Source organism: Heterostelium album (genome assembly GCF_000004825.1).
Source record: "Heterostelium album PN500 unplaced genomic scaffold PPL_scaffold1, whole genome shotgun sequence".
In the NCBI taxonomy this organism is placed as follows: Eukaryota; Evosea; class Eumycetozoa; order Acytosteliales; family Acytosteliaceae; genus Heterostelium; species Heterostelium album.
In genome coordinates, this window is record NW_008805063.1 from 459,637 (window position 1) to 484,762 (window position 25,126).

Below are 25,126 nucleotides of genomic sequence, written 5' to 3' on the forward strand. Positions count from 1 at the left end.
TTTTTATTTTTTTTTACTAAAATAGTTTTACAATTTCCACTTTATTGGTTGAATTTAAAAAACATACTAAAATTTAAAATATATATAAATATATACAAATAAATTGAAACTTTATTGGTGATCTATTTTTTTTGTTTATTATTATTATTTGATGATATAAAACAAATAATGAAAAGTCAAGTAAAATATATGTACAATTGAAAATAAAATTAAAAATAAAACCAACTACAACCTATTATACAATGCTGATTTTTGTTACTGTATTTACTTTGTTTTTTTAAAAAACAATATTATTATTTATTTATTTTTGTTTTTGTTATGTTATTTACAATGAGTTACAGTGAGCGAGAGTAAGTGAATTTGTAAGAGTGTTAAATTTAAAAATAAATATATATAAATAAATAATGTTGTTTTAGAAGGGTATGTATGTAGATGATGATAATAATAATGTTGAAGAGACTAAAAATATTTACAAAAACTTTGAACAAAAGTGGTGAAGTGGATTATTTAAGTGTAGAGGTGGAGTGAGTGGATATTGAAGTGGAGGGAGTGAGAGATAAAAAGGAGAGATATGGAATACAAGATTAAGAATGTTGTGATATCGTATTAAATAAATAAATTATGTATTAATGTTGTTGTTGAATTGAATGGATGGGTGTGAAACTTGTTGTTATTTTATTTTTATTTTTGAATGTACATTTAGAGTTATATAAATAAATAAAAAACAAAAAAAAAAAAAAAACTAAAACAAAACAATACTTTAATTTAAACTATTTGTGTTTATGTGTGTGTGTGTGTGTGTGTTGTGTGTTGTGTACTTGAGTGTGCTCGTGTTGTGTATGTGTGTGTGTTACTACAATATTATTATTTTTTAATGTGTGATTTACGTTTTGTGTTATTTTTATATTGATCTTAATTGATTTAGTTTGTGTGTGTTAAATTTGGTTGAAAAGAAAAAATAAGATAAGATGGCTAATGACTGATGATTGACGATAGTAAATAAATAAAAGATTTATATAAAAGTGATTATGAAAAATAAAGAAATATAGATATTTATAAATATTATGTATAAATTTTGATACAGTTTTTGATTAAAAGTATTTTTGATGAAAATAATAAAACTAATTTAGAATTCATAATTATTATATTAAATTGTAATATAATTGGGTAGTTATTAATAAAAAAACAAGAGAAATGATATAAAAATTAAATTTGTTTTTCTTTTAAACTGTGTGTTAAATTTATTAAAAATTTAATAAAATGATCAAAAAAAAATCAAAAAAAAATCAATTCAATTTGTTGTAAATTTCAAAAACCTGGTAAACAATTGGTTTTCAGCCACCTCAAAAAAGGCAATTTATCTCTTTTGGACTTTAATACCCAACAACGGTACCAAACTGAATCAAACAACATAAAAATTACACCTCATGTTTGCATCTTATCAAATGTAAATAATAAAGTCATCATTTCAACTATTTTATTTGTTTATAAAGACTACCTATTATTTATCTATAATCTATCTATCAATCTATCTATCTATATATTTCTATAGATAGATATAAAACAAATAAAATGATTGATTCTATTTTGAAGATAGTTTTGTAAAAAAAAATAAAAAATAAAAATAAGTTTGTTTCTCAAATCAAATAAAATAAGATCATATTGCTTATTGTTTTTTTTTTTTTTATAATTTGTTTTATTTTAAATGTCCTTATATGAGTCAACTTTCTACAAACTGGATCGTTTATTTTACTTGTCTTTAGCTTCGGCAGCCTTCTTTTCCTTGGCGAGCTTTCTGAGACCTTTAATAGTTTAGTAAAAAAGTAAATAATATTAGTTTCTAATGATTCTTTCAATGCTAGTTTGTTGGTAGTTTTGGTTGTTTGATAATTACCAGAGTTCTTAACCTTAGCAGAGGCAGCACGGAGGGTGGTGTAAGCTTGGAATTTCTTCTCATCCTCAGTGACCTTACGTGGGGTGAAAACAGAGACCTTGGAGGAAGCGAATGGCAAAACGTTCAAGTTTTGAACGGCGTTGTCAATCTCAGCCTTGGTGGCATCTCCCTTCTTTGGAGCGGTAGCCTTACGTGGGAACAAGACCAACTTGGATTGATACTCCTTCAAACGTTGAGCATTCAATGAGAGTGATTGTTGAGAGATATTGGTACGACGTGGGTCGACAGCAATACCGATTGAACGGGCATAACGGACGCTCAATTTGGCAGCCTTGAGTTCTTCCAAGGTGAAACCACGACCTTCACGGGTCTTGATGTTGTACTTTTGGGTTGGTGGACGAACGATTGGCTTCAAAGAACGGAGTGGACGTGGGAAGATAGCAGCAGCCTTCTCAGCTCTGGTGTTTCTTCTTCTCTCCTTACGACCAGCTTGGTTGAACCAAGTTCTGACACGCATTTGCCAGTGCTTACGGAGGTGAGTGTTTGAAAGGACTTTGTTGTGGATGGGCATTTTGAACTAAAGTTAACAATGATTCATATTGATTAATACCTAAATACTAATAACAATCTTCAAAACAGGTCTAAAACAAAACATCTTTTTCGTCTATCTGTATTCTGTATCTTCTATCTATCTAAACCTGTATCTTCTATCCTATCATTCATTCTTTTCTTTTCCTGTTTGTTGTGATGTGATGTAGATGATGTATGATAGACCTGTTTCTAATATAATATATAAAATTCTCTATATCTACCTCTCAAAGGACAGGGACAATCTCTATAGTATTATTATTGAGTCGACTTTCGATATCACTAAGCTAAGCGAGACTCAGAGGGATGCCGCACGATCCACCACACCTACACACACCACTGGCAAAAAATGAAAAATATTTTTAAAAATTGAAAATTGTTTTTTCAACCGAACTTCTAAAAATTACCTTATCACAAAATTCAAAAAAGAAAAAGAAGAAAGTCGAAGGGATTAATTGATCTCTTAATAATAAATATAATATATTGTTTAGTAGTTATTATAACTTTAAATCTTTTCTTTACAGTTTATTTGATTCATTTATTAATATTTTATTTAGTTTAGCAAAGTATTTTTATACATAAATTATTATATAATAGTTTCATTGTCGTTCTGCTTATTTACAGATTACATTTGCTTATTACTTTTAAAGTGAACTATTTTTGTTTTTTAAAAAAAAGTACTATATTTTGTTAATGTAAATAGAATGTAGATCATGTAATTACATCTAATCAAAGTATTTAGAGTTATAGTAAAAGATCGGTTATTTTTGTTTGAATATTTTTTATCTTTTTTTTTGTTATGATGAATCTGGAAGGACAGAACTCAAGTAGACATCCTTCCAACACCCCAATAAATTATGTTGTCCAAATGTCTTGATCACCATTCAGCATAGGATCACCGCTTTTTATGCTATCATGATCCTACGTCTCGCATTGAGAATCAACCCTTTTATGCTCTAATCAATTGAAAATAGTTCTATTTATCTATTTTTTATCACCTGAATTTTATGGTTTTGACACGCTCTCAATTTTCAAAACTTGTTTTGTTTTTGCGATTATAATAGGTTGTTATATATTACGATGATAACTCGATTGTTTTATTAATTTTTATGGGATTATAATTAAATGTGTTCGTATTTTAGCTTTTTTTATTTATTTAAACATTATTATTGTAATAAAAAATTAATAAACTAAAATATTGGATAATATAATAATATTACAGAGAATTTTGATAGGTTTTTTGTTAAATACAGAGTTTGTTGTTTTGGTTTTCTTCTATTTTTAAGAATAGGAAATATATCCTTCGGCTCTTGGTTTAATTCTGCGACCTGGTGGCGGAGTTGGTCTATAGGTTGGTTGATTTGGTCGATAGGTTGGTGGCTGAGTTGGTGGTTGAGTTGGTTGGGTTGGTCTCTGAGTCGGTTGTTGTGTTGGCTGTTGGGTCGGTCTTTGAGTTGGAGGTTGCTGTGTTGGTTGTTGGGTCGGTCTTTGAGTTGGAGGTTGAGTTGGAGGTTGTGTCGGGATAATAGTTCCTCCATTTTGTGGGAAGTTTTTAAATTGAACGCCAGTGTCGAATAGGCCGTTCGAAATACAGTTTGCTAATGGTTCGGTGACGATGGTTTCGCCGAGAATCGAGGTGATAACTAATCGGTAGTTTGGGGTGGTTCCACGGTCTTGTGTCCAATAGTTGTAGGTTGTTCGATAGAGTGGCTCCGGTTGACATCCTTCTCTAAGGATCGAAACGGATTCGATGCCAACAACATGGTTGAACAGTAGGAATGCAGTCCAATTCTCATTGGAACCATCTTTGATGCTGACTTTGATGTTTCCATTGACGTTGCATGCCACCTTTCTAAAGTTGAGACCTTGCATGGTGCCACCAAGTGCCTGTTGGTTTTGGAGTGCTGCGAATGCCTGTGGCGAGAGATCGAAATGGCTGTGAGCTTGGTCGCACCAACCTGGGTCTGGACATTGATCAACGACTTGCACAGTCAGTGTATTTCCATTGATCGATAGCTCATAGCACTGACCACACTGATTGGTGTGATTGAAAAAGAATGTATTGATCGCAGCAATATAGCTGGTTTGTGGACCTTTCGATCCGAAAAGTGGACCATATCCACAGTTTCCATTGTCGACGGCGGTATAGAAAGTTCCAGTTGCTACATTGGAAGCAAAGAAATTATAGGGTGGACCCAAATAACTTGGATATTGTGCATTTGAATATTCGAATAAATTAAATATATAAAATACAATTACAAATAAATATAAAATATTATTATTTTTATTATAATGGAAATTCATTTCCTATTTGTACAAAATTTTTTATTCTATATTATAAGAAATGTTGTATATTGTTTCTTTTGTTTTTTTTTTTTCAATTGATTGGTTAGGTTTACAATTATTTGTTGTTCTGAATATTTTTTAAAATAATAAAACAATCTACTTTATATAGTTTGCATTTCCACTATATTTATTGAATGATTTAAAAGCAATATTTAGTTGATGGATTTACCTATCGGATTGGAAAGAATTTCTTTGAAAAACATCAATATTAAATATTAGACATATTATGATTGGAATTGGAAGTTGATTTATCATAATATTCAATATGTTGTCAAAAACTACCCACCATAGATATGCATATAATATATTAGGGGAGAGTGTTCGAGCCATTTAATTATTAAACGTCTGGTTAGGTTAAAGAGATTTAATACAAAAATCAATAGATTGTTTTATCTTTAATAAGGAAAGGTGAATTCAATAAATCTATTCAAAAATCAAATATTTGATACTGATGATGATGATGTATAGCTACTACACTCCAAATACAGATACAGATATATATTTTTTGCTCAAAAAATCACCCACCAAAATGGTTGTTACTACTTTTAAAACAAAGTTATTATTACGTTTTTTTTTAATTTTTTGTTTAAAAGGTGAGTGAGTGAATGAATGTTTGTATTTATAACATCAATAAGAACAAACAAACAAATGTAGTAGTCATTAAGTAACAATAGCTGTGCAATAACAGCAACAAGCTAGTAAATACATAATTTGATTGTGATGTATTAATAGTAGTAAAAGTAATGGTTAGTATTAGAAGTAGTTGTAGTGAGTGGTGGAACAGGTGATTTCAAATCAATGGTGGTAATTGGGGTATGACAATTTGTATTTTTCGACTGAATTATAAATATAAATAGAAAGTGTGTTAGTTGTGTTGACAATCAGAATGCTGAATGAGTGTGGAGGATGAAAAAATATGATCAAATTAATGAAACACAAGCAATACCACCACTATTTTTGATTTATTGATGTTAACTTTTATTGTATTGCCTTTGATGTTATTGTAATAAACAAAAAAAGATCAAATAAGGAACATCTTGTTTAGAACGATGAAAATGTTTAATCTTATTGTTTAAAAGTAAAAGTTTAAGTTATATATATAATTATTTAATGGGTGTGTAGAGTAGTAGTAGGGTGGTTGATATAGGTTTGTTTTAAGAAAGAAAAGTAAAGAAAAGAATATGTATGTGTGAACTTGAAGAGAAGGACATAAGTTAAGATAGGTTTGTTTTTATATTGGCTGATAAGATTAGACGACGACAGATAGAAAAGAAGATGTGTTTGTGTTTATGTATGTTGTGGTTATTGTTGTTATTGTTGTTGTTGTTGTTGTTGTTGAAAATAAAAGTAGCGGATATACATACCAATAGATATGACTTTTTTGATTGTACAATAAGAAAGCTTAAAAAGAATTAAATCTCAATCTTTGAGTATGAAGCTTCCACATTTGAAAGTTTGTTGAATTCAATAATAAAACTCACATATGATTGGTAGTTACTTTGAGTATTGGTCTATTCTATGATATTTTTATATCAAGATATATTTATTTATAACTGACTAAATCTCCATCCACAATCTGTTATTTTTGATAAAAGTCTTTTAAGTTTTCAATGAGCTTACACCAGTAGTGTTTGTTGATGTTATTACCACAAAGCTAAACAAACTAATGAATAATGAACAGACCAATTGATCATTCATGGCTGTAAAATTATAATAAATAATAATAACAGAATAACATATATAAATATATATTGAACAATGAATGAAAAATAGTTGAATGGCATTTATGATCAAACATAAAACTTTTTGGGTACAGCCAATTATTATCATGATGGCTGATAAAATAAAAATAAAAGAAAGAAGATGATCATCTTTAATTAAATTGGTTATAAATAAAAAGAGGGTATTAACAAGTATTATAATGTTTATATTTACAATTTTTGAGGATTATTATTATTATTCATTTCTTTCTTTTTCTTTTTCTATTTTGATTGTTTTCTTAACTTTTTTTTGTTTTGTTTTGTTTTTCTAAAGATTATTATTATTATTATTATTATTATTATTATTATTATTATTATTATTATTATTATTATTTGATATGGTTATTTGTTTGATTAATATATAATACTGTTGGTGAATGATTGGAGTTGTAAGAAGTTTTGAATCAATTAAGATCGTCGGGTTCCTCTTTATCGTTTGAAGATTCATGCACTGGCTTATAGAGCACTGTTGTAACAAATTTAGTTTTATAACGATTGGTGACACCCAGAATCGTTACCTTATCCTTTCGAGGCAATGAATAAAGATGATTCAGCATTACATGATGAGGAAGTGGCAGCAGTGTTGGATCCTCAGTCGATGGTTGTGTATTGAGCAGAGCTCTTCGCAGATGTGGTGGCAGTGAAGGTGGAGGAAACTTTTGAAAATCTTCTGTAGGTATTGTTTTACTATAAGAACCGGGTGGTGTTGATGATACTAAACAACAACAACAACAACAAAAAATAATTATAAGTATCAACTTGGATATCAAAGCAATAACAATATTAATAATCATTTACTTACTTTTAAAATTACTTAAATCACTTGATATATCTTTTGATTTAACCTCTACAAAGTTAATGAGATTTCCTTTGGTGTCGGCGGCAACCGGTTGGTCGGAAGAATGTACCCATTTACCGTCGACAATGAATTTATATTGATGTACACCAGGTGGTAGATTATATATTAATGTAAAGTCCTTCTCGCTGTGTGACAGTGGTATCTTTTCTTTCCAATTATTGAATGAACCTGCAATGAACACTTCTCTACCACCGCCTGCCCATGTAAACACAGTCGGTACTGCTTCTTGTGCATTAGGTATACCCAATGATCCTGAAAGCGGGGAAGATGGTGGTGACACTTAAAATACATAGATATATGTAAATGTGTTAATATAATAATAATATAACAATGATTGTTAATAGTATCTTATAACTTACTTAATACATTGAATTCAGAGGTTGCAGGTGTACTTCCTGGTATGTATCGACCGGTGTGATTAGGTACGGATTGACCATAGTGTTGTTTGGAAGATGACGATTGTGATTGTTGTTGTGGTGAGAGATCGAGTGGTGATTGTCTGTTGCTGCCGCTGTTGTATGACTGTGAGTGTTGATATGGTGATTGCGATTGATATGAAGATTGTGGTCGTTGTTGTTGTTGTTGCTGTTGCTGTTGTTGTTTGTATGCCTGTGAGTTGGACGATGACGCAGACGAAACTGTAGACACCGGTGTATAGGACTGCGAATGTTTATAGTTTTGTGATTGTTGATGCTGCTGTTGTTGTTTATTGATATTTACACTCTGTGAAGTAGTTGTTGGTGAAGTTGTATTGGATGTACTCGATGATCTACCTCTTTGTTGCTGTTGCTGTGGTTCAGCATTTGTTTTCTGTTCCGTTGACGATGTGATACCCATCGCGTTCAAATTTCTCTAAAATAACATATGTATATTTATAGATTTCTATTTAAATTAATATAAAATAACTAACTAAAATATAAGTGTTTAGTTTTGTTTAGTTTATTCCCAATTAATAATGATCTTAAAAATAATTTCACTTGTTTTTTTTTTTTTTTTTTTGTTGCAAAAATTTATTTTTTTTTATTTTTAAATTTTAGGATTTCTGTTATTCTTTTATTAATTTATTAAAAACAAAACAGACTAATTCACAAAATAATACAGAGAATAATACACAAAATAATACAAGTTTAAATAGTGTTGAATACAATGATTTTCCATTGGTTGTTGTTTATTTATTTTGATATTTGAATTGAGAAGTTAGAATAATCTGAACTTGAAGTATCTCATCTTTGGTTCTCCAATTTGAGTTTTTTTTGATTTCTTTTCTAGCAAACATTGGTGCTGTCTCCATTCTATTCTCTTTTTGATTTCATGATTATCATATAATAATATTAAATTATTGTTTTATAAACATAAATCAAAATTTACATTTAAGTTTTCATTTTTATTTATTTAAAGTGGAATCTTATAATATTGCAAGTTTTTTCAACTCCAATGATCATTTAAAAAAATATATATAGCTAAACTTATTTATATAATTTATTTTGTTATAATAAATGAATCTATCCTTGTTATTAGACAAATGGTTTCAGTTGCAAGTGTTAAAATCGATTTCTTTTGATCAAGTAATTCATAGACTTTAGAGGCGGACAAATCTATTATCTGATCTTGTTGTTTTGAATCCAATGATGTTCCATAATATAGATTAGCACCAAGTGTGCATCCAACTCCTTGTTTCTCGTGCGCCTGTATCAACTTCCACAGTACATCGGTTCCATCTAGCATTCCAGTGTTTTCAATGAGTGAACTAGGTATAGAGAGCAGCGAAGAACACCAAGCTTTCATGGACATCTCATATTCAATATCATTATTATTAATATTATCTTTACAATCATTGCTGTTATTGTTATTGTTATCGATTGACATAGACAAAGCGGAATACAATTGTAACTCTGTGACACCACCACCCACCAACAACTTTGGATTACGAATGGTATTAGCCAACACGTTCAAACAGTCTTTGGTACACTCCTCTAGTTCCCGACACATCTGTTCACTGCCACCCCTTATCAACATCGTTTGTATTGGCGATCGATTATGTTTGCCTCCCTCCAAGAATAGATACCGGGTATTGTCATTATCCATTACTTGCTCGGACACCGATTGCACATGACCCAGTTGCTCCGGTGACAGACTCTCGAATGACCACGATATAGTTGCACCGGTTGCCATTGCAATTCGCTCGATTTCATCGCCACCAACCCAAGTCAGCGCTGCAATCCGCTCATTGGAGAGCAACTGTAGGACTGCAGGATCTATTCCCCATTGACAAACGATGAGACCAACACCTATCGACTTTATCTTTTGTACGAACGCTTGATGTTGGCGGTTGATCGACTCCACCATCTCTGTCATATCATCGGCAGTTAGATTCAAAGTGTATCTATTCACAGGTGTTGGTATCTCCAGTGGGAAAGACAATACCGCTACTTTCACATCGGTCAAAGTCTTTGGCATCGATTCACTCGCCAGATATCTTTTCATAACAATGCCTCTAATCAACTTTGTATCTTCTATACTTCCATTTTCAATTTTTAACAATCTAATTAAATTTAAATCCAACTCTAAACCATAACTTCTACTACTACTATTATTACTATTATTGTTATTACTAAATATATTACCATCTTCTTCTTCTTCATGTTGTTTTATCTTATTATCTTCTTTTTCTTGTTTATATAACCAATGAGCTGCATCTATACATAAAGTTGTTAATTCTTTCTTCCAATATGATATTGATTTTGAATTTAAACAACATTCTCCTATATCTTGTAATGTTATATTTTTAGTTGTTGTTGTTGTTGTTGTTGTTGTTGTTGTTGTTGATCTCTCTTGTTCAAGTTGTTGTTCTTGTTCTTGTTGTATGAATGGAATCTGTAATGAAACAGACCAACTATCTAAAAGTGATAATGCTTTTCTAAGTGTATCTTTAAATGCTTTGATAATGATTGATCTATGAATAGAACGTTCTTCCATGAGTTGTAATACAGACTGACACATTGCACCTATCAATACGACAATGGTGGTAGTTCCATCACCAAATGCACTATTATGATCACTACAACAATTGATTATCATCTCAATAACAGATTGCATTCTTAATCTATTATAGCTTGATTTAGAATTGAATCTATCATTATTTTCATTGTCATCGTAATCATCTTGTTGATTATTATTATTATCATTGTTATCTTGTTGTTGATCATTTGATAATAATGAATCTCTATTTGATTGACCATAGTTATTTGATTGTCTAGATAGACTCTTCATTATTGTCCAACCATCGTTAGTCACCTGTATCGATCCATTTTGATCGATGATCATCTTATCACCACCATTGACACCAAGTGAACTGCTTAATATCTTTCCAATACTAATTGCATTCATTAAATTCCATTTCCTGTTATTATTACTGTCATTATTATTATTATCATGATTATTATTACTATGATTACTACTATAGTTATTTATATCATTTTCAATAAAATCTAATAGTTTATTACCTTTACTCATTTTTTTTGATCAAAACAATACTAATATTACTAATGAAAAAACAAGTTTGTCACTTAAAGTATAAAATTTATTATTAATAAATATTTTAATATTTATTTAAATCTTAAAATTTTGAATCAAAAGTAGTACACTGATGTTTAATTTATTTATAATTATTTACTATCCATGAATTTTATTCAAACCCTCCCAATAGCAACCCTAATAGCAATAGATATAATTATACTCTTTCCACTGTACTTTAGCCATTTACAAATAATCAAACATTTGGTAAGTATTGGTAAAACTTATATAAAAGTGATTTTTTTATTTATTTTCTTGCCCAAAGTTGCTGTTTGAAAGAATAAGATTTAATAATTATTTTAAAATTTAATATGACCAAAAATAAACTAAAATATATAAAGCAGGATTTGGACTACACCATGCTGCTGAAAAGGTGAAGATATTATCGTAGACTAATTTGGGTCTTGTAGGGTCACATTGTTCATTAAAGATATAAATCTATTCTCTCCATTCACTAGGAATACAGCATTGGTACCATTCCATTTCTGAAATATTGCTGAGATTCCATTATATTTACCAGATTCTAATTTAACTACCATACCTTTTCTGAGAGTATTTCTGAGGGATCCAATTGATTTTAATTGATGTTGATCACTTAAACTAGTTTGTTGTGACGTCGATGCATAGGTTTGTGACTGCAAAGTTTGGGGGTAAGAAAATGAAGAAGTTACAAAGTGTGAGTTATCTGCTTTTGATTGAGTTGTTATGGGTGGTGATGGTGACACAGATGAGTTGACATTATCGAATTGTTGTTGTTGATGGCGGAATTGTTGTTGTTGTTGTTGTTGTTGTTGTTGTTGTTGTCTTTGTTGATGGTCGAATTGTTGTTGTTGTTGAGCATCAGATGTTTCAGCTTTAGTAGTAGATTTGAGTTTGTTTTTTAAATCTACATTTGATTTTGTGGACGAACCAGTGTTGTCCAAGTTTGATTGGTGAGATTGATTGTATGTTCCTTTTTGCCAAGTCTCATTGGCAATATCGTCAGCTTTGATAATCAGATCTAATGAAATGTACAAGTTATTCAACAAACTGACAGAGTTACCAGAGTTTACTGCCCAGTCTATGATTTTCTTCAGACACAATAGAAATGCACGTGAGTTGTGTTCTTGAGGATTGCATTTGGCATGCATAACATGATTACGAATAACTCGCATTTTGGCGAATTGTTCAGATATGTCTTTGGGTGCAAACGAATCCCTGACCGTATTATCGCACTTTTTCATTGCAGTAGACAGGTCTCTAGAGTTCACTCCTTTAACTCCAATACCAGAGAGTAACTCTGAGAACCCAAGTGATGCCATTTGATAATGTAAACCATCTGGAGAAAATATTGAGAGTAATATCTTTTTAAACAAAATTAATAAATTAAAAATAGGTTTTATTTTTTTTCTTTTTTAAATCATACATACTTTGTCAACATAAAACATATTTGTTATTTATTACTACTTTTACTAATAGTGATATTAATTGAAAAAAATGTATAAAAAAGTAAATTTTTATTTTTGTTGGGGTGGCTAAAAATTTTTTAAAAAAACATTTTTTATTTAAACTTCAAAATTTGATCAGATATCTGAATTAAAAAATAAAGTTCGAATGAAGTTCATCATAAAACAAATAAATTTAATTAAAAATATTCTTGATTCTTATGAATTTCTGATTTGCTTCTTACTTCCCCCTTTCTAACTGAAGAGCCACAATGATTCACAGAATTTCTGAAATTAATTAATTTTTGTGAATTTTTAGTTAAATTAAATTTTTATTTTTGGATGGACCAAACACTAATTATTTACTGATCAGCACAAAATATTGTTTATTCTTTTTTATCACTCAACATTCTTTATTCTTTTTTTTATAACTTAATATTCTTTTTTTTAATAATAAATTAATATTTCATAAAATAATCTATATTTAATCTAATATATAAATATATATATAAAATATTGATAATGGATCCTCGCGAGGTATGCAGGAAAATTTATATTTAAATTTAATAATATTTGTTTTCTAACTATCTATTTTATTTGTACAACAGGAAATCAATATCAAGATTTTATCAATCAACCCAAAATGTGCAAGCAACAAATGTAAATACTATAAATCCCCCATGACAGTCACCAAAGAACGGATTAAAATATCTGTCACTTTGAGTCAACCTGACTTTATAACTATCCAAGAGCCTATTTGGACATCGGAATCCCTAAAACATTGGTTTAACGTAGAAGATTATCATGTACTCAGGAACAAGAATTTAGACACAGCCATTCTATACCACCAAAGGTATACATTAGTCAGAGATTTCACACCAGATGGCGGTCGCTTTACAATGGGGCTCTTCACATATAATGGGTTCTCATTTATGGTTAGCTCATTCCATGGCCGCAACAATGGTATGACAATACCTAAAAAAAAGGCCCACTTCAAGGAGCTTATTGGCTTGGTTCAACTTTTCAATAGAGATCTAGGAGTTCCAATAATCGTTGGGGGCGATTTTAATATTGAAATTAGAAGTCTCCTTAAATTTCCATATATAGCTTATGAGCTCTTGCCAAAAATAGACAACATTATTGTCTATTCTCCGCCATCTGGAGACTATCATACCAGATTGGGGGACTACGATTATATTAAGGAGGTGGAGAGCTATGGTTTCCATACCCCACTGAAAGCTACAATGACCTTCAATTACAAGAAGGATTGTTTTAAAAACATTAGTTTTAAATTCAATCTTATATCACTAATTGAGGTCAGCAGAAGATTTTCCTCTCTTTTCTCTGAACCAGCCATCATCGGTCTAAGGAGACCAGCCACCACAGAGCCAGTTGAGCAAAGACCAAATGTTGAGGTGCAGACTATTAGCTCACTAAGAAATATCCTTAAACGAGGCTCCACAGTTAGGTTGGAGTCTGGCAAGTACAAAGGTTCCTTGGCAATATTTGAAATATGGTATGGTTCAAGTGCAAGATTCCAAGTAAATGAAGTTACCAGATTCATCCCCAAAAAAAACACAGTCACCATTATCCAGATTGTATCTGGACCACTATACAGCAATTGATTGCAGTATATAGTAGTGGAAAGGAATTTTTTTTGAGGTTTTTTTTTTCCTCCCATCAATGTATTATCCTCACACAAACACATATATCAAAATCAACCAATATTAACAAAATAAATAAAAATGTGTTGTTGGTAAATCAATCACAACATCAACAATATCCAATAATAAAAAATACATCTATTAATTCTCATTTATTGACTTTTTTGATTCAAATTATATGGAAATAAACGGACATAATATTAGGTCCATCATTTCATACTCCATTCAAACTAAATTTTTTAATTCAGTCAATGGTAATATCTTTTTTTACAAGATTATCAAATTTTGTTTATCTTACTAACTATAAATACTATATATTTTGATATTTTTATCATAGGGTCCAGTACAAACAATATTACAGATCTTGTAATTTATGAAAAACGATTGGAATTTATATTCAAATCGGTTTTTTTTCCACCAGAACAAAGAAGTTCAGAAATCAAACCATATGGTATTCTAAGGCCAAACATAAAATTAAAGATTCCAGCCTCGATTCTGTCTATAAATACTACTAAAGGTTGAATATTCACACACTCATACCTCAGTGCTATTTATCTATATAAATCTCTCAATAAAATTTTATTTATTAACTCATGTAAAAATTGTGTGCATTTGTGTGTTGATTTTTTGCATTTGTGGTATAATTAAATACTTTTTTTTTTTTTTTTTTTTGATAAACATTGAACATTGTATTGTGTAGGTGAATTTAAAATATAATTTTTTTATTGATTATTTTAACGATAATCTTTACCTAAATTATATTGGAGTGCTTGATCGAGATCCAATTTAATAGATGCCGCTGAATGTAATACCCAGAATGGATCCCTTAGGAGTGGTCTTCCCAGCATTACGAGGTCGGCACGATCATCGTCGATGATTGACATTGCTTGTTCAACGGTTTTGATCGATCCAACGGTGGATGTGATTATATCGGGTACCTCTCTTTTGATTCCCTCTGCCAGAGGAACCTGGAACAACGGACCGAACGGTATTTTAGCATCGGCACTGTTTCCACCGGACGATGCATCCAGTATGTCTACATCCAACTCCTTGAGAATCTTGGTGAGTTGAATCGAGTCGTCCAGTGTCCATCCACCTTCGATCCACTCCTCGGCACTGATTCTCACCATTAGGATCTTGCTCCATACCGTACGGATTGCCTTGACGATATCAGTGAGTATTTTGATTCTTCCTTCGAAATCGACACCGTACTCGTCGGTTCTACGATTGGAGAGTGGTGAGAGGAATGAATTGATCAAGTATCCGTGAGCACCGTGAATCTCGAGTGCATCGAATCCAGCCTTTTCAACTCTGATCGCAGTGTCTTTGAACGATTGAACGATCGACTCGATTTCAAACACCGAAAGTTCGTGTGGCACTATCATCTCTGGTCCGTACAACAACGGTGAAGGAGCATCGATTTGACTCCAACCGCCTTGTTCCTCGCCAATATAATGTTTGGCATTGTCCAAATACAATGGAATAGTCGATGCTCTTCTACCGGCATGTCCAATTTGTATTGATGCCAACTATATATAGTTACAAAAAATATAGATTAATAATTGGTGGGTGGATTGATCAATATAGTTTGTTAGTTACTAAATTACTTACAGTATTAAATTGATGTACGAAATCAACTATTCTTTTTAATGGTTCGATTTGTTCGTCTTTCCATAGACCTGAATCTTGTGGTGTGATTCTACCCTCTGGTAGAACGGCGGTTGCTTCGAACACAATCATCGATACTCCACCTTTGGCAAATGTACCGTAGTGTACCAGGTGCCAATCACTCATGAATCCATCGACACTACAGTACTGGCACATCGGTGAAGCAACGACTCTGTTCTTCAATGTCTGATTTCTAATGGTGATCGGTTTGAAAAGTGTTGGAACGGTTCTTGCCTTTTGCTTTACAATCAAGTCTTGTGTGATATTCTGAGGTGTTGTCGCTTGAGGATGAATAGCAGGTGCACCTGGATATTGATAATTCAAAGGCATTGCAAATGGATATTTAAATGGTTGCATCGTTTTCGTTTTTTATATTTAGTTATTGTTTTTAATTAATTACAAAAGAAAATAAATATAGAGAAATTTCAAAGAGTAAAAATATTATTATTATTATTAACTATTTGATTTTGATTTAGTTATTCAAGTTGATTGATTGAATGGATGTATGTTGTTGTGTCCATCGATCCTATTGTTGTTTAAATAGTTTGCCGAATATCTGAAAGAAGCGTCAACCACAATGAACTAAAAATAAAGAGTAACGATGTTAAACATGGTCGGCGATGCTTAGAGAAACAAGCTCTTTATTCTTTTATATGGTTCTCAAGTATTAGATAATGTAATCTTTGTTGTGCGATAAACAACCACACTACTCTTTTATTCTTTAAACTTTAACTAATTTAAAGAACAAGTTGAAAATTAAAAAAAATTGAAAAAAATGAAAATTGTTTGTGTTCGCGAATTATTGGTGGTTTATCTTCGCGAAGAAGTCAATATATACTTTTTTGGCCAAAGCAACACGATAATTCTCAAAGATATTTTAACTTTAAACATATTCAAGGTTTTATTATTCAAAAGGTTTTGAAAAGTTAAATTTGATTTTATTAATATGTATGATGCCTTTAAATATCAAATTAATAATGTAAAAATTTATTTAACCAGGATTACCATTAAAAACTTTCAATAAAATTAAATCAATAAGGGAAATACAAAGACAAAGCCATTCCCAACGTGTAAAGAAGATATATCAATAAATTCCATAATTTTTTAAAATCCAAAAGTTTTCATTCAATGAACATTAAATGTATTTGTTAAAACATATTTATTTTATAACTTTTTTTATAATAGTTTCTTTGAATCACTATCATTTAGTATTAAAATTCTTGATAAGTCAAAAAATAATTATAATATTCAATTGAATCTAAACAATTTTTTTAATCTTTATCTTATTTGAATTGTCCACTCTTTAATTCAAACCTTTTTTATAGTTCAGTATTTATAAAGTAGAAATTAATAATTAATATTTCTTTATTTAATAAATGTCTATTACCTCTATTAAAATTCGAGACTTCCGTCTTTGACATTCTGATCTGTGATATTTTTGATTTTGTTCAATAAATAAAATTATATTATTAATAGAGAAACCAAAAGTAAAGAGATTGCAACTATTCTAAAGGACTGGAAGTTGTTCGAAGCTGCATTATCGGAGTCACAAAGGATAGTGACTCCATCTACACAATAAGTACAGTCCAGAGATGATGAATTTGGATGAAACTTCTGATTACATGTATCAATAGAAGTATAGATATTAAGAGAAGCTTCACCACTATTTACTGGAAATACATAATAAGCTTCTATAGTTGGGGCACCAGAACAAACATCATTGAAATTGCTATTGTTAAAGAATATCAATAGATTAATATATTTAAACCGAAATTGGTTTTGTCTTTGATTCTTACAAACATTTATCAAACGGGATTGCTACACATTTGATGGTACCGGAGGCACCACATTCTTGTTTTGTATTATTTAGACATGAATAACACAAGCTAACTGAACCTGCAGAAGCACAAGCTATAATAGTAAAAACTAAAAGAATGTTTGAGATTTTGTACATGAAAATAATTCGAGGTAGTTATATAAACAATAACTATAAATTTTTTAGATTAATAATATTTTAAAATTAAACAAACTTTTTTTAGATACAAATGTTTTATTCATAACAAAAAAAAAATTAAATTAATATCAGTTTCTGAAATGAATACCGTGATTAGGAAAATCTCAGTAATCAAACCTCTGTTGCACAAGTAAATTGTTAACTTAAGTTAGCACACCCCATTATAGAAAACAAAGCTAACGCCCAAAAAATTGCTAAAATTCACTTTTAATAGAAATAACAATCAGTTTCTTCAAGATTTATTTTTAGCAATAAAATTAAAATATTAATTTCTTGGGAAGTTTAAAGATTTAATTAATATTTTTCTATTTTCAAATATAGAATTATTTAATACCATTAGAAAATTTTGTTAATCTAACCTCATCCTCAATGGATGTCCCAATTGAAATTTTGAGAGTGAGAAATCTTTTCTTTAACTTTTTATAGAACCATTTTTATTTTTTGTTCATTGAACTTATTTTTTATCAAAAATAATTGGGATACCTTTTATTTTCAATTTGAAATCTTACAAATTATATATATAGAAAGAATATTGGAACTAAAACGAATGATAGGGCCACTATTTCAAAGGCTTTCATATTATTTGAAGAACTGTCAGTTGGACAAACTAAAGTGTATCCATCTAAACAATCACCACAGTTCTGAGTTATTGATATTGGATTAAGATGTTGATTACACGAATCCACTGAAGTATAGAAATCACTTATGAAAACACCACTTCCTTTGGGAGATATATAATGAGTTTTTCCGAGGAAACCAGAGCATACATCATTAGAGGCGCTATTTTAAATAGAAAAATAATAAATTATTATATTTTTAACTTCAGAATACCCAATTATTGTTATGATTCATACTAACATCTGTTCAATGGTATGTCAACACAAGTGAGAGCACCGGCTGCTCCACATTCTTGTAATGTATTATTAGCACACGGAGCACACAAATAAACCTTTGGGCCAAATTCTGAGAAAGCAGAAACAATAAAGGTCAAAACTAAAAATATTGTTGAGAATTTGAACATTTGGTTGGTGTATAAAACTATTTAAAAATATTTATATATATTGAAATCGTAAATAATTTTCTTTATAGAATTAATTCTATTTGGAATAACAGAGAGAAAGAATTCATAGTTAATAAATCAACAATTTTTAAACTTGAGAAAAAAATGTTATTTTATTTTTTTCCCCAAAAATAAAATTTAACAACATCAGATTTGAATCTCTGGATCATTTGATATTATCTATTTAATCATACCCCTCAAACTTATTTCTTCAAATTTTTAAAACTAATTTTTTAATTTTGTTTAAAACTTTTTTTTTTTCTAAAAACCACTTATCTCTCTCATTTTAAATAGTTAAAAAACAAACAGGAAAGTGAATTAAAATATTGTTGACCAATCATAAGAATTCACAATTTAAAATGAAATTTTGTATTTTTTTTTTTCTATTAAGTTTGAATTATACTTAGTTTATATTTTCTTGATACAAATTCCATACGGTATGACATCATTTTCATTTGGTGAAAGATAATAAGTACCATTACCAAGTTTTTCGACTGTATTCGGATTGACTCGATTCTGTAAGATTACCAAATACTGAGCACCATCGAACTGAAACTTTTGTGCGAATCTCTCTGCCAACTTGATGCTTGGTGTCGAATAGATTCCCTGATTGAAATCCTTTTTCTCGGATTTTGAAATTCTATAACCATCGTTAGACATGCTACCGAATTCATCGGTGGTAGTTCCGTGATAAGAAACAATCCATTCACCCGGTGCCGACTGTGTTTCACTAGGACGTCCCTTCACACCAAGCCATTGATTACCACCAAGGTATTGATCAAGAACATTAATAGCATAACGCATATAGCCAACTGGTCGTTCATAGCGTTGTCCTCCGCGGTAGTATACTTGGCCATCAGCTACAATACCTCTAAAGTCATAGTTATAGTTTGATGCAAGTGTAGCTACGTCCAGATGAAAATCATTTGGTTGTTGGACACTCTTCTTTACCGGTAAGACATGGACAGTCGAATGCTTCTGGATGTTGTAATCGGATAATCTTTTTTCGGGATCGGCAAGTCTTATTCCACTGTAAACCAATGCAACTTCATCGATGCTACGATTCACCTTTGAACAAAAACAGGATTTTATCTGTGAGATTGTACTGTCGATACTGATTTCGAGTGGGACCTTCATTCCAGTGAAATCAGACATATAAATCACTGTTTTTTCACCTTCTTGATCGTCGTCGTCATTCGGTTCACTTTTCACCTTTACCGAAGCTGGTGTCTTCACCTTTGAGACTGGGCCACTTGAGAACATGCTCTTATGCAATTTCGAAAGACTTAAAGGTGTAGAGGTTCCAAACTTTTGATTGTGAACATTACTATGAACTAAAGCTGACACACCAGCAATTAATAATCTATCTGTCATCCTTTTAATTATTCTTATCACTATATATATATACTTTTATTTTCAAAATAAACCTTATCATAGTTGTTGTACATTAAGTATTTTGATAAGATTAAAAAAATAAATTGTAAAAGTGAAAATTTAAGTTTTTAATGATTATTGGACACCACACTCATCCAAATCAGATCAATAGATGCATTACATTTCTGTCAATCAATCATTTTAACAACTTTAATATTTTACAGTTGTTCAGGTTAATAATAATTTGTTAAAATGATTGATTGACAGAAATGTAACCAATCAATAAAAAATAGTATTATAATTCTTTACCTATTACGATTATAATAATTAGCATAGAGCAATCAATGTGTTTACTTTTATTTGTGAATTTTGTAGATAATTTAAATATATATTTTATTACAATTAATATTGATGTTATTTTGTATTTTTGCTTCTATATATATTTGCTTTTAAATTTATATTACAAAATATATTCTAATCTGTAAAAACACATTTATGTTTATGTATGTGTTTAATTATTTGTTAAATTAAACAACTATTGAACTTAAAAAAAATTAAAATTAAGTTTAGATGGTAGTATGGTGTTGAAAATATCGGTAATTATCATCACATAAGACATACACGAGAAATCAACTTTGGTATTTACACGATTTATATTTTCTTGATACAGATTCCATATGGTCTAACATCAGATTCGTTTGGTGAAAGATAGTATGTTCCATTACCAAGTTTTTCGACTGTATTTGGATTGACACGATTCTGTAGGATTACCAGGTATTGAGCACCTTCGAATTCGAACCTCTGTGCAAATCTCTCTGCCAACTTGATGCTTGGAGTGGAGTAGATCCCACGACTGAATGTCTTTTGCTCAGACTCTGATATCTTATATCCACTGTTGGACATGCTACCGAATTCATCGGTGTCAGTTCCATGATAGGAGACAATCCACTCGCCCGGTGCCGACTCTGTTGAACTTGGACGGCCTTTCACGCCAAGCCATTGATCACCATCTGAATATTGACCAAGTACAGTCATAGCGTAACGCATATAACCAACTGGTCGTTCATAGATTTGTCCTCCACGCTTGTAGACATCACTATCAACTTTAATACCTCTAAAGTCATAGTTATAACTTGGTGCAAGTGTGGCATCGTCTAGATGGAAATCAATTGGCGGAGCAGCACTGTTTCCTGCAGATGGAACGGCAATGACGTTAGAGGATCTATTGATTTTGTAGTCGGAGATTGACAGTGCACAGTTTAACTTTGCTCCATTACAAACAAAAGCAACTTCATCTATGTTTCGTTTCATCGTCGAACAATAAAGAGATTTTAAAGCTGATAAGCTTCCATTTTCAATGAAATCCAATGCAGTACTAGCTCCAGAGCTTACATCAGAGATATAGATCACTGAATTACTACTCGAAGATTTATCTGGACTTGAGACTGGTCCACTAGAATGCATACTCTTGTGCAATTTGCTGGCACTCAAAGGTATTGAGTTTCCAACCTTTTTACTGTGGACTTTGGAATGAATTAATGCTGACACACCAGCAGATAATAATAATTCTGTCATTCTATTTCTTTTCTTTCTTTTTTTTATAACTATAGATAGATATATACACACACTTAATAAATAAATAATAAATTAATTAATTAAACTATATAATATTTTTCAGAACGTTTACAAAGTTGTAAATTCTAAAAAAATAGAGAAAAAAAAAAAGAAAAAGAAAACTAAATCTTTGAGTTATTTATATCTAAAAAAGTAATTTTTATAAAAACTAAATATTTACTCAATTGCAATTTTGATTTGCAAACCTTTGGCGATCTGATTCTGAATTTTTTTTGGAATCTCCGATCTAAAATGATGTGAATCTTTTTTCTTGAATTCGCTTGACATCCACCAAATAAAACCTGGTAAAATTGTGTCAACTAAAAAAAAAGATAAAGATAGAAATATCTAAACAATGAATTCAATTCAATTCAGTTCATATTATTATTTATATTTTAGTTAATAACCATTGTTTCAATTCTTCCAATTCGTTGATTGTATCTTGATTGAATGTGTGTTGAAGTTTTGTCTTTTCGATGGCATTGCTTATGCCCTGTGGACTGTAGGTTTCGCCAATCATTGCCGATGCTATATTCTCAATCATCACTGGGTTCAGTGAATCCGAGTAGACCTTACAATCGTTGATGACACCACGGTTACTATTGATATTCATATCGATGATTCCCCATTGGAACCGTGTTTCAAATTGATGGTCAAACTCTGGTGTCGCTCCGAAACGCCACTCCCAATTCGAGAGTCCATCGTAGACTTCCTTGAGCGACGGGATAGCATAGAGGTCGTCACGACTGAGCTCCTCGATATCACAACGCTTTCCGTAGCAGCGGAAGAACGACTCGATCATCGATTCACACCAACGCTCGTGAGTGATATCCGGCACGATAGTCTTGAGGTTACAGACACGACTGACCACCGATGATATTCCCTTGGATTTGAGCTTCTCTTTGTTGGGATTCAGGTAGCGTTGCAGTGCGTTGAGGTCGAGATCCAGCAGCATCGTGCCGTGGTGGAATGAACGTGGACCCGACTGCTTGAATGCCGATCCACTCACCTTGCGATTACCGTCGACGATCACATCGTTTCTTCCCGATGACTCTGCATTTATTCCGAATTGCCTAAGTGAATCTATAACAATTGCGGTGTTTCTGTGTTTGTCATATTGTGTAGTGGGTGAGAGGAGTGTGTAAATCGAATTTCCATGATCTTGATAGACAGCACCACCACCTGAATAACGTCTAGCCAATGTTACACCATCTTTTTCCATCTGTTGTAAATGACATTCTTTAAATGGATTTTGATGTCTACCAATAATACACTAATAATAACAATAACAATAATAATAATAATAATATTAGTAATTTATTGTTGTGTAAATATATAATGATGATAACATACAGTTGGACCATTTCTCCAAAGGAATAAAGTTTGTGTTGTTAAATCAAATGTTTTAAATAACCAATCTTCAGTTGCAATGTTAAATAGTGCATCATCAGTTGTTGATTTATATACTTTGATCTTCTCTGCAGATGCCTTTAAATTTGTTGAAGCTGATGCATTGTTGTTGGTATTATTATTATTACTGTTAGTGTTTTTGTTTGTACCACTACAATACGTTTTTCTTAAACAACTACTAAGTAATGATAGATTTGATTTATTTAGTTGTTTATTTGCTATTGAACCAATGTTTAACATTATTGATATGTTCTTAATCGATTAATTTAAAAAATAATGTCAAATTTCATTTCTTATTAAGATATGTACTAATCAAAATAAATCATTAAACTATTTAAATAAATTAAAAAATTAAAATTAATTATAACGAAGATGATAACTTCAGCAACACTGTGACACAAGATTTAGGTCGTAAAACAATCTTCTAAAGAATAAAAACTAATAATATTTTAAAACGAATGTTTTTTGTTTTTTTTTTTTTCAAAATGTTTATTTAAATTTTCTTTGTTTCGCATAAATCAACCAAATATTTGTATTAAATCCAAGTCTAAGTCTATTTAGGAAATAAAAAAAGAATGGTTAGTAAAAGTTTGAATGTTTTAAACATTGATTTGATGATTGTTTATAAATAATATATATAATATATAGTCAGACGTTATCTTAAAATGTCCACATGGTTTGAAGGTGATTGCTAGTCACTTAGGATCTCAAAGATTAAAGTTTATCATCATTTAAATATATAATAATAATATTGTTGTTGTACATACCAAAGTTTGTTTGACGAATGAAAAACCAGGTCCTTGTTAAAACCTATGATATACCCCAAAATTTCGATGGAAAACTTTTGAAAATCAGTAAAAAAATAAACGAAACAAAAAAAAAAAAAAAAAAAAAGTGTGTAACGTTTATAATTTTTAATATTCATTGATATCTGAATTATCGTTCCTCTTTGTTTTATTTCTACATCATCAGTTTGAGTCGTAGGTGTAGAAGCATTAAAACCTTTGTCAAGATACAATTGATAACTTGTTTAGCAATGTTTTGTTTATATGACATCTAAAAAGAAAAATGATATATTGTTTATTACATATCGTTTGATAAGAGTGCATATATGTGAGCATAACAATGTAATAAGGTATTTTAGATAGAATATCAATATTTGAAATTTTCTAACAAGTAAGAAATCTTCTTGTTTCCTTTAGTTTGAACTTGGCTTGGAGTAAAAACTGATGCGATATTGGTAAACGTAATGGAGAAATGTATACTTGAATATCGGTTAATCTAGTGGTTATGATATCACTGACATAGCCGGCTAGATCCAAATCTATATCTGTACCAATCCAGTTGTTATCCAATTCATATATTTTCATGTCCTTTCTGTTGAAATCCAAAGAAAATAACAAATTATTTTCACCACCGTTTTCTCTACACATCATTCCTTTGAGATGGAGAGGCGTAAAAGATTTGATGCTAGGTGCCATCTTCAGGTCAACTATATGCTCTTTTGTACAAGTTCCACTTTGAACAATTGTGGTTCCTCAGACTATCCGTAGGTCCATTCATTGTTTTGGAGATTTTCCATGTTTTTTAATGTATATAAGACTCAAAGAAAATATTAAACAATATTTTGTTAAAAAAAAAGTTGGTTGTGCGTTTCCATATGATACTCAATTAAAGAGGATAGTACTAAATATAATAATTATTATGTTTAGAAAAGTGCCTCGACAAAAGGAGGATGAAGACACTTTCGTTACTTTTTATTAAAGGATGTGAAGGAAAAAAAATATAAGTTTTAAAAATTATACATATAAATGTTTGTGTTTTTTTTGAAATATTTGATAGATTAAATAAATTTGAAAGACTATTAAAGTGATAATC

At 30.5% G+C, this 25,126-nt stretch overlaps 12 protein-coding genes across 12 annotated transcripts; 1 reads left to right on the plus strand and 11 right to left on the minus strand.

The window, feature by feature from the left end:
• Positions 1-1,749: 1,749 nt before the first annotated feature.
• rpl13 (60S ribosomal protein L13) lies at positions 1,750-2,465 on the minus strand (the record flags this gene model as incomplete). The annotated part of the gene is made up of 2 exons (XM_020571305.1): positions 1,750-1,802; positions 1,895-2,465. The coding sequence occupies 2 exons, from the start codon at positions 2,463-2,465 to the stop codon at positions 1,750-1,752; spliced, it is 624 nt and encodes a 207-aa protein (XP_020438579.1).
• Positions 2,466-3,763: 1,298 nt separating this feature from the next.
• On the minus strand, positions 3,764-4,786 carry expl4_ps (uncharacterized protein; the record flags this gene model as incomplete). The annotated part of the gene is made up of 1 exon (XM_020571306.1): positions 3,764-4,786. The coding sequence occupies one exon, from the start codon at positions 4,784-4,786 to the stop codon at positions 3,764-3,766; it is 1,023 nt and encodes a 340-aa protein (XP_020438580.1).
• A 2,206-nt stretch (positions 4,787-6,992) lies between these two features.
• On the minus strand, positions 6,993-8,284 carry prkab (protein kinase subunit beta; the record flags this gene model as incomplete). Its single annotated transcript, XM_020571307.1, has 3 exons — positions 6,993-7,303; positions 7,391-7,726; positions 7,807-8,284. 3 exons carry the CDS (start codon positions 8,282-8,284, stop codon positions 6,993-6,995), a joined length of 1,125 nt encoding a protein of 374 aa, XP_020438581.1.
• A 331-nt stretch (positions 8,285-8,615) lies between these two features.
• Positions 8,616-8,738, minus strand: PPL_00271 (uncharacterized protein; the record flags this gene model as incomplete). Its single annotated transcript, XM_020571308.1, has 1 exon — positions 8,616-8,738. The coding sequence occupies one exon, from the start codon at positions 8,736-8,738 to the stop codon at positions 8,616-8,618; it is 123 nt and encodes a 40-aa protein (XP_020438582.1).
• Positions 8,739-8,926: 188 nt separating this feature from the next.
• PPL_00272 (TCP-1/cpn60 chaperonin family protein) lies at positions 8,927-10,960 on the minus strand (the record flags this gene model as incomplete). The annotated part of the gene is made up of 1 exon (XM_020571309.1): positions 8,927-10,960. The coding sequence occupies one exon, from the start codon at positions 10,958-10,960 to the stop codon at positions 8,927-8,929; it is 2,034 nt and encodes a 677-aa protein (XP_020438583.1).
• A 366-nt stretch (positions 10,961-11,326) lies between these two features.
• Positions 11,327-12,447, minus strand: PPL_00273 (uncharacterized protein; the record flags this gene model as incomplete). The annotated part of the gene is made up of 3 exons (XM_020571310.1): positions 11,327-11,385; positions 11,538-12,363; positions 12,430-12,447. The coding sequence occupies 3 exons, from the start codon at positions 12,445-12,447 to the stop codon at positions 11,327-11,329; spliced, it is 903 nt and encodes a 300-aa protein (XP_020438584.1).
• A 49-nt stretch (positions 12,448-12,496) lies between these two features.
• PPL_00274 (endonuclease/exonuclease/phosphatase family protein) lies at positions 12,497-14,630 on the plus strand (the record flags this gene model as incomplete). Its single annotated transcript, XM_020571311.1, has 3 exons — positions 12,497-12,508; positions 13,053-13,985; positions 14,589-14,630. 3 exons carry the CDS (start codon positions 12,497-12,499, stop codon positions 14,628-14,630), a joined length of 987 nt encoding a protein of 328 aa, XP_020438585.1.
• Positions 14,631-14,842: 212 nt separating this feature from the next.
• On the minus strand, positions 14,843-16,133 carry PPL_00275 (NADH:flavin oxidoreductase/NADH oxidase; the record flags this gene model as incomplete). Its single annotated transcript, XM_020571312.1, has 2 exons — positions 14,843-15,637; positions 15,720-16,133. The coding sequence occupies 2 exons, from the start codon at positions 16,131-16,133 to the stop codon at positions 14,843-14,845; spliced, it is 1,209 nt and encodes a 402-aa protein (XP_020438586.1).
• A 962-nt stretch (positions 16,134-17,095) lies between these two features.
• Positions 17,096-19,135, minus strand: PPL_00276 (uncharacterized protein; the record flags this gene model as incomplete). The annotated part of the gene is made up of 7 exons (XM_020571313.1): positions 17,096-17,203; positions 17,259-17,505; positions 17,573-17,687; positions 18,125-18,200; positions 18,336-18,570; positions 18,645-18,828; positions 19,120-19,135. 7 exons carry the CDS (start codon positions 19,133-19,135, stop codon positions 17,096-17,098), a joined length of 981 nt encoding a protein of 326 aa, XP_020438587.1.
• Positions 19,136-19,258: 123 nt separating this feature from the next.
• On the minus strand, positions 19,259-20,224 carry ubqP (ubiquitin domain-containing protein; the record flags this gene model as incomplete). The annotated part of the gene is made up of 1 exon (XM_020571314.1): positions 19,259-20,224. The coding sequence occupies one exon, from the start codon at positions 20,222-20,224 to the stop codon at positions 19,259-19,261; it is 966 nt and encodes a 321-aa protein (XP_020438588.1).
• Positions 20,225-20,875: 651 nt separating this feature from the next.
• On the minus strand, positions 20,876-21,799 carry ubqK (uncharacterized protein; the record flags this gene model as incomplete). The annotated part of the gene is made up of 1 exon (XM_020571315.1): positions 20,876-21,799. The coding sequence occupies one exon, from the start codon at positions 21,797-21,799 to the stop codon at positions 20,876-20,878; it is 924 nt and encodes a 307-aa protein (XP_020438589.1).
• A 427-nt stretch (positions 21,800-22,226) lies between these two features.
• PPL_00279 (uncharacterized protein) lies at positions 22,227-23,488 on the minus strand (the record flags this gene model as incomplete). Its single annotated transcript, XM_020571316.1, has 3 exons — positions 22,227-22,721; positions 22,848-23,111; positions 23,192-23,488. The coding sequence occupies 3 exons, from the start codon at positions 23,486-23,488 to the stop codon at positions 22,227-22,229; spliced, it is 1,056 nt and encodes a 351-aa protein (XP_020438590.1).
• Between the last annotated feature and the right edge of the window lie 1,638 nt (positions 23,489-25,126).